This window comes from Neovison vison, chromosome X (assembly GCF_020171115.1).
Source record: "Neovison vison isolate M4711 chromosome X, ASM_NN_V1, whole genome shotgun sequence".
Lineage (NCBI taxonomy): Eukaryota > Metazoa > Chordata > Mammalia > Carnivora > Mustelidae > Neogale > Neogale vison.
Window position 1 is genome coordinate 96,044,860 of NC_058105.1, and position 8,868 is coordinate 96,053,727.

Genomic DNA, 8,868 nt, shown 5'->3' on the forward strand with positions numbered 1-8,868 from the left:
TGAGATGAGGGATTTGATCTGAAGACCCTGAGATCACAGCTTGAGCCCAAACTAAGAGTCAGATGCTTAAGCTACTGTGCCACCCAGGGGCCCTCCTTTGCATTTGAAATCTTTCTTTTTTTTTTTTAAGACTATTTATTTATTTGACAGAGCGCACAAATAGGCAGGGCAGCAAACAGAGGGAGAGGGAGAAGCAGGCTTTCCACTGAGCAGGGAGCCCGATGTAGGGCTTAATCCCAGAACCCTGGGATCATGACCTGAGTGGGCCGAAGGCAGCCACTTAACCGACTGAGCCACCCAGGCGCCCCTGCATTCGAAATCTTTAACAAAAGTAGGGTTTAAGCACTCTTTACCCCGTAGAACCCTCTGGAACTTCCTGCATCTCCAGAGGCAGATTTGGCATCAAATCCTAAAAGGCAGCCTCTGCTGCAGAGACAGTGGCCTTACACTCACAGCCCCACCCTTTTCTTTCCCCATGTCATGTAACCTGGTTTAAGACAAGTCCTTAGCACCCATGAGTCCTAAGGGGATACTGTGAGCTAATGCCGTTGACCCTCGTCCCCAACCCTAGCTAGCCACAGGGCAATAGTCTTATCATTTTTACTGACTGCCCTTTCCCCCATTTTTAGGCAAGAAGAGGAAACGATTGTGATTTTGTCATTTTTATTTTCTATTTACCTAGAATCCAGGGTTGACAGCAACTAAACTCAGGTTTGTTTATCCTGTTTCCACCATAGATTCTTTAATTGCTATCCAATCACCAAGAGATTCTAGGTTCTCTTAATAGGTACTTTTTAAAGGCCTAAATTGGATTTCACTGAATTCATTTAAACCCACTTCGAACTATTTCCCTCAGTAGCAATAGCCCCCGACTTGTTTTTGCTGTAAAGAGATTAATGCCTGTACCAAGTTTTTTTTTTTTTTTTTAAGATTTTATTTATTTATTTGACAGAGAGAGACCCAGCAAGAGAGGGAACACAAGCAGGGGAGGTGGGAGAGGGAGAAACAGACTTCTCCACGAGCAGGGAGCCCAATGTGGGGCTCAATCCCTAGACCCTGGGATCATGACCTCAGCTGATGGCAAACGCTTAACGACTTAAGCCACGCAGGCGCCTGTACCAAGTTTTAAAAATCATGTATGCTACCAACCATTATTTGACCTGGACACCCCGAAACAAGAAACAAAACACCATCTCAGGAACGCTATCATTCATTCCTCCTCCCCTGTAAAAACTAACCCTCAAGGTGCAGGTCCAGCGAAGAGGAAGACCAGCGAATCTACCCCCACCTAAGAACATTGTATTTCCAGATCACGAAATAAACAACACTCAACACCTTCAGTTCTGCTCTATTTTCTCTTCTTTATTAACCAAACTGCATGTTTCAGTCAGACTCGCAATTTTATTAGAGTAAAAACTAAACTTCACTGGTCTCTTTAGGGAGAACAGTTCAGTGTTTGCAAGCTGCAAAGTTTCAATCGGGCCCTCTCCACCACGCTTCTGGGACCATGGGTTGGGGCTGGCGGCTGCCTAGCAGGAGTCATCATTGTCAAGGTCGCTAACAGGTACAGGACAGCTGGTGGGATCGGGGGTGATGGCAGCTGTGGTACCAACAGCCTCCGACGCGCCTCCACCATAGTAGTAATTCAGGTGGCGGCTCAGCTGCACACTCTGCGCCACATTGGTGCTATGGCACACGAACAGCAGCAGGTTTCGAGGCTGTACACGGTAGGTGAAATGCATGAAGGCCATCAAGTAGAAGATAAGAGCGACTGTCATACGGCCACTGATGATTTCAGGTGATGCGTTCATGTCCTTTAAGGCAGCCAGCGGAAGGCCATAGTTGGCCACGGGACCCCAGAATTGAGTGCTGGCCAGGTAGTTCCGGAACTCCTTGGTCTTCATACAGTCCCTCGCACTCCGCCACAGTGCCGCCACCATCGCCATGATCTCCAAGGCATGAGAGCACCAACGAAATAACAGCCAACCCACGATGACGTAGGATGCAGAGCCTACTCCGCACAACCGGGACCTGTGACCTCGCGCCTTTGCGTGGTTGTCATAAAGTGCTCCACACAGCATGTGCGGCTGTCGTGCGTGCTTGTGGCGCGGGAGGTATAGCCACGCCCCCGCACATTCCCATGACTGCCGTAAAGTGCATTGGGCAGACACGTGCTGCTGTCAGATACGCCTTTAGGGGCAAGAGGCGTGGCCTCACCGTCATGCCTGAGCAGCACGGCCATAAAGTGTGCAGCGCGTGTACCCTGTCCTGTGTGCGTGTATTTCTGTTTCTCTGGCAGCCTCATCCTCCGCTCGCCCTTTTGCTGAGACCACCGTAAAACTCCCAGGGCTCCGTGCGCCACCCAGGGAGGTGAGTGTCCAGCTGTGTGCTTCTCCTCCGTATCCAAAGGGAAGCTTTGATTGTTCTGTCCGGTCTGTGGGCAGTGTGGACTAGATGTGATACAGTATCGTTCAACCAGGTGCACAAATTTAATCCTTACACAATTTGCCTGAGTGTTGCATCTAGAGTGACGTTTCCCCCCTAAACATTTCCGCATCTGGCTCTTAACAAGGACATTTCCCTACTTAATCACAGTACAATAATCCACTCAGATACTTTTTTGTACAGTACTATTTAATATGCAGTGCATACTTAAAATTTAGAGTTTTGTGGCTGTTTCTTTTCTTTTTTGTTGGGAGAGGGGAGATCCAGTCAAGATTCACATTTAATTACCTCTTTTAGATTAATCTTCCTTAGTGTAGAGGAGTTCCCAGCATTTTTTCTTTTTATGACATTGACATTTTTGCGAAAAGTCAGTGGTTTTTCAGAATATCCTTAATTTGGATTTATATGTTTTCTCATAAGCAAATATTTGGGGGCAAGAATACTACACATGTGATGGTGTGTCCTTAGTGCATCACAGTGGAAGGCACCTGATGTTACTTTTTCTATCATTGGTGATATTAAGTTTGATTTTGTTGTTGTTGTTGTTGTTTGTTTCATTTTGTTAAGGCTTTGTCTGCCAGGTTTCTCCCCTCTGTAATCAACAAATAATCCAAACTCTCTCTGAGAGTTTATGGAAATTCTACTCCAAATTCTTAATGACAAAACTGATGATTATTTTCCATGTGTTTTCTATTTTTTCTAACTGAAAATTTGAAAAGTAATTAAGTATACATTGAGGTAACTAATACTTTAGTGATTTATGAACAAGACCGTGGTATCTTTAAAAATTAGTACATTCATTATCTTTATTTACATCCCAAGTATTTCTCAGCTGTAGCTTAGGATATATGGTGTAACCATTGCTCAAAAGGAAAACAGCATAATTTTTAGATAACCTTTTTAAAATGCTGGGCTTCCAAATAGAGATGACTGGTATACTAGTGTAAATTAGTTCAGTGTAAGTTTGAATCAATAAATCAGCAACCGTGAATTGAAAGACATTTTAGACCTATAATGTCAGATGCTCGATCCCCCAGTGTCCTAAAAGAAAGGTAGGTTACCACTCCTATCTGCAAAAAAAAAATTTCAGTACTTGTAGATCTTCTCACTTGATTTCACTTTGATTACCTATTGCTATGTAATAGATCACCCTAGAACTTAGTGGCTGACAACAGTCCTTTATTTTACTCACACATTTGCACATTCGCTTGAGCCATTTCAATCTGGGTCAATTCTAGAAGCCAGGGACTGATGATGTCAGAGATTTGAAGTGTGAGAGGGATTAGATGTGAGGGAGATTATCTACAGCTGGCTTTGAGGGTGGAGGTGGCCATGTTAGCAAGGAATTTGGGTAGCCTTTAGGAGCTGAGTGCAGCCCCCACTGACAGCCAGCAAGAACAGGCAGACCTCAAGTCTTACAACCACAAAGAACTGAATTCTGCCAACAATGTTGGGAGCTTGTAAGCAGATTTCCCCCTACACCCTCTGAGAACTCAGTTCAGACAACACCTTTAATTCATCCTTGTGAGACTATGAACAGAGAACCCAGCCATGCTGTGCCTATAATTCTGACCTATGGACCAAGTTAATAAGTGGGTATAAGCCATTAAGTTTGTGGGTAATCTGTTGTGCTGCAATAGGAAACCAGTATCAGAGAGGTTGGCTTTTGTGATCTAGCCTCAGAAGTCACATAACATTGCTTTCTCCAGTCACAAGCCCACCCCAGTTCAGTGAGAGAAGACATAGACCCACCTCTCCAAGGCAGGAGTATCAGATTCATACTTTAAGAAGATCACATGGGATGGGAAATATTGTGGCCACCTTTGGAGAATGTAGTTTACCATATTACTTAACTTGAAATCATATAATTCTGTTGGAGTTGAAAGGATCTCATGTATTATCTGTAAAATAGAAATAGTGGTTTCTACCTCATAGCAGGAGATTTCACTGTATTAATCCTTGTTCAGTGCTTACTGTAGGGCTTGGTATATAAGTGCTCAGTACATTTCTACCCTCTTCATTGTCATCCACTCCAACCCCCTCATGTTACAAATTAGGCATGAAGCCTTAAGACATCATCATTTGCCAGGGTGACACAGTGAATTTGCAGTAGACCAGGATTAAGGTTTCTTATTTCTCCCATTAGTCCTCTGTACACATCACTTTATTTATTTTATTTTTTATTTTTGGTTATTTTTATTTTATTTTTTAAATTTGATTTTTTGTTTTATTTATTTATTTTATTTTCTTCTCTTTTCTTTTTTTAATTTATTTTTTTATTGTGTCTTTTTTTTTTTTTTTTTCGTTTCTTTGACAGAGACAGCGCAAGCAGGAGGAGTGGCAGCAGAGAGGGAGACGCTGAGCAGAGAGTACTATGCAGGGCTCAGTCCCAGGACCCTGAGATCACAACCTGAGCAAAAGGCAGACGCCCAACCAACAGAGCCACCATGGGCCCCATGCACATATCACTTTAACATCTGATGTGTTTCTGTCTTTCCAACTAAGTTGTTAAGTTCCCCCAGACCAGGGAAAATATCACCAAAGAAACTATTCCTTCTCCCCATGAGCCTTTTGCATGTGCTGACTGGACATGGTCCAAATTGAACGTGACAAGGTCTGCCTTTCAGTGGGGCGTTTTACAGCTAGGGGAATGGAGGTACAGACAATTTGTGACTTTCCTGGTTGGTTCCAGGCCAGTACAAGCAGGCTGAATACAGTCTTCGTATAATGTTTGTGCCTTCTAGATATTTGTTGGTGGTTAGAGTTGCAACGAACGGCCCCATCGAAGTGTACGGCATTGTCATGGAGCTTGGCCAGCACTTGAAGAGAGGAAGCACACAGGGCTAGGAATGAGCAAAGCTATCAAGAATCCTACCTGACTGAGGCAAAGATGGTGACCAAAGAGTTTTAGGATTAGAGAACATAAGTAATATTACCGAACCCAAGCTCGACTGCCCGCTGCCTGAAAGGCCAGTACTCAAGAGATGACTATTGACTGGAAAGGAATATGAACTTTATTCAGGTGGCCGGCCCCCTGCGGAGAAGGCAGAGCCTTGTCCAAAAGCCAACTCTGAGGTTTCTGCCTGGTCCAGAGATTTTTTTTTTTTTTTTTTTTAGAAGTATAGGAAATTTTTTATTTCCCACATTTTTTTTTTTAAGACTTTATTTATTTGACAGAGATCACAAGTGGGCAGAGAGGCAGAGAGAAAGAGGAGGAGGAAGCAGGCTGCAGGGAGCCTGCATGCGGAACTTGATCCCAGGACCTCTCCCATGGAGAGAGCCCGATGCGGGACTCGATCCCAGAACCCTGAGATCATGACCTGAGCTGAAGGCAGAGGCTTAACCCACTGAGCCACCCAGGCGCTCCTGGCCCAGAGATTTTTAAAGAGATTTAATCAGTTAAGGGAGTGCAGTGGTCTGTGGCATTTTTTTATTACGTTCAGACTCCATGAGGCCGGCTACAGAGTTCTCTCAGTGCTCGGGGGTTGTGCAGGAAGTTCTAGAAGTTCCTTGGTGCCCCACGGGGTAGGGAAGTGGGGGCGGGGAAGGGATGGTGCAAGAAGGTCTGGTTCCTTGGTACTTTGGGGGTTGTGCAAGAATATTCTGTTCTTTCTGCAAAGGAAGGCAGGGGCTGCAGATGCACAGAGGATGGTCAGTAAAGTCATTTATGTGACCTTAAAAAGAGAAAAAAACATTTTGCCAAAAGATGTTTTAGCTCATCAGAAAGCTGAGGCAGCCTCAGACAGACTTGTTGGCCTTTGTAGCCTGGGAAAGTTCTGGTCCTACACTCCCCAAGGCCAGTGGTTTGCAAATCTCAGAGGAAGTAAATTAGTTCTGTGACTATCAGAGGCCTTAGGTCAGCAAGCCGGGAGTGTGCTAACCTGAAGCAAGTTAATACATAAGCCCGGCTGGGTGCTATGACACTAATGCTGGCCCGTGACTATCCTTCCCTACAGGTAAATTAGCCTCGCTGTGTATTTCACTGCCTTTTAATGGAGGAGACTAAACAACTGAAGGTTTTTCATTAAATAATATCTCTTTACTATTAATATTATTGGAGGTGGTATTTCTTTTACATAAAGCGGTCCGAGTCTGCTGTGTGACTCAGCCTAGAGACATTAACATGAACGTAGTAAGCTCAGAGGGGAGAAGACACCTAAATACAAAGATGGATTCAGATCTCTGCCCAGCCCCCACTCCTACCCAAGATCGCAGCACACAGGGTCCTGTGAGATCCTGCCTGACATTAACAGCTCTAGCCCAACAGGACCCTTCAGTGAGTTCCCATGCAGTAGATTGTAGAGAGCATACCTTTTTATTTTAACTGCTCTTCTTAACTTCCCATTGTGAAGTAATTTCGAGCTCATAGAAAAGTTAAAACAGTTTCAAACATGTATAACAAAGCAAGAAGTGTCAAAAAAAAAAAAAACAACCCCACATATCCTTCACTCAGATTTACTAACTCTCAACATTGTGCAATATTTTCTGTAAAGTTTTCTCTTCCTTGAAGGGTATTTCTTTTTTTTTTTTTTTTTAAAGATTTTATTTATTTATTTGACAGAGAGAAATCACAAGTAGATGGAGAGGCAGGCAGAGAGAGAGAGAGAGGGAAGCAGGCTCCCTGCTGAGCAGAGAGCCCGATGCGGGACTCGATCCCAGGACCCTGAGATCATGACCTGAGCCGAAGGCAGCGGCTTAACCCACTGAGCCACCCAGGCGCCCTTGAAGGGTATTTCTTAAGAACATCAGTGTGCATTTCCTAAGTACATGGAGGCTCATGACTTTTTTTTTTTTTTTTTTTTTTTTTTTTAGAGTGAGGGATGAGAGAGAGAGTGAGCATGTGTCAGGGGGTAGGGCAGAGGGAGAGGGAGAAGCAGACTCCCCACTGAGCGGGAAGCCTGATGTAGGGGCTCAATCCCAGGACCCTGGGATCAGGACCGGAGCTGAAGGCAGACCCTTAACCAGCTGAGTCACCCAGGTGTCCCTCATGACTATCTGTTACATTACCACAGTACATCCATCAGAATCAAGACGTTTAACAGCGTAATACCGTAATCTGCAGTCCCTCTTCACATTTTGTTCATTGTCCCCATAATGTCCTGTATCACAGTTCTCTTTTTGTAGTCCGGGATCCAGACAGGGATAACCCACTGCATTTAATCATGATGTCTCTTTTATCTCCTTCCATCTAGAACAGTTCTGCCTTCCTCTGCCTTTGTTTGTGGTTCATGACCTTGACATTTTAGGAGAGTGCAGGCCCGCTATTTGATAGAATGTCTCTCATTGGGTTCATTTGATGTTTCTTCGTGACTGTCCTCAGGGTTCATTTTGGGCAGGAACCCCACAAGAGTGTTGTGTCCCCAGTGCAGCAATCACATTAGCAGGCATGTGATGTCTGTGTGTCTGGTGATAGCAAGGCAGTATTTGCTGGGTTTCCCCACTGTAAACTCTGTTTTCCCCTTTGTAATATAGGTAGTTTGTGGGGGAGATATTTTGAGACTATGTAAATATCTCTTTTCTCATCAAATATTTAACCTACTAATTTTAGCATCATTGTTGATTCTTGCCTAAATTAAGTATTACTTTAGTGATAGCAACATTGTTTTCTATTTTTTTAATTTTTTTATTTTTTAAAGATTTATTAATTTGAGAGAGCGTGCACGTGCATGCATGCAGGCGAATGAGCAGGGTGGTGTGGAGGGTAGAAACAGAGGGGGCGAGAACCCTGAACCAGACTCCCCGCTGAGCATGGAACCCAACCTGGGGCTTCATCCCAGGATCCCCAGATCATGACCTGACCTGAAACCAAGAGTCTGATGCTTGAGGGACTGAACCACCCAGGCACCCTGGCAACATTGTATTTTTTAAATGATTTTATGTCTTCCTTTTTTTTTTTTAAAGGCTTTATTTATTTATTAGAGAGAGAGAGAGAGACAGACAAAGATAGTGACAGAGAGCACAACCAGGGAGGTGAGGGAGAAGCAGCCTCCCCAGTGAGCAGGGAGCTCGACATAGGGCTTGATCCCAGGATCCTGAGATCATGACCTGAGGCAAAGGCAGATGCTTACCTGACTGAGCCACCCAGGCACCTCTTTAAAAAAAATTTTTTTTTAAAGAATTTATTTGAGAGAGAGTGCATGTGAGAGAGAGCACAAGCCGGGGGAGTAGCAGGCAGAGGAAGAAGCAGACTCTTCACTGAGCAGGAAGCCCGATGCGGGGCACGATCCGAGGACCCTGGGATTATGACCTGAACCAAAGGCAGACGTTTAACTGACTGAGCCACCCAGGCATTTCGTATCTTCTGGTTTAAAAGAAAAGTAAAAAATGTACTTCATTAAAGTTGCCCTGGAATGCTGGCCAACATTTACAAAACATATGCCTATTCATGAATTACAGCTGTGAAAACTGAACATTTAGGACTTG

At 44.3% G+C, this 8,868-nt stretch overlaps 1 protein-coding gene across 1 annotated transcript; it reads right to left on the reverse strand.

The window, feature by feature from the left end:
* Positions 1–1,529: 1,529 nt before the first annotated feature.
* On the reverse strand, positions 1,530–2,081 carry MPC1L (mitochondrial pyruvate carrier 1 like). The gene has a single exon (XM_044235574.1). It carries the CDS (start codon positions 2,079–2,081, stop codon positions 1,530–1,532), a length of 552 nt encoding a protein of 183 aa, XP_044091509.1.
* Between the last annotated feature and the right edge of the window lie 6,787 nt (positions 2,082–8,868).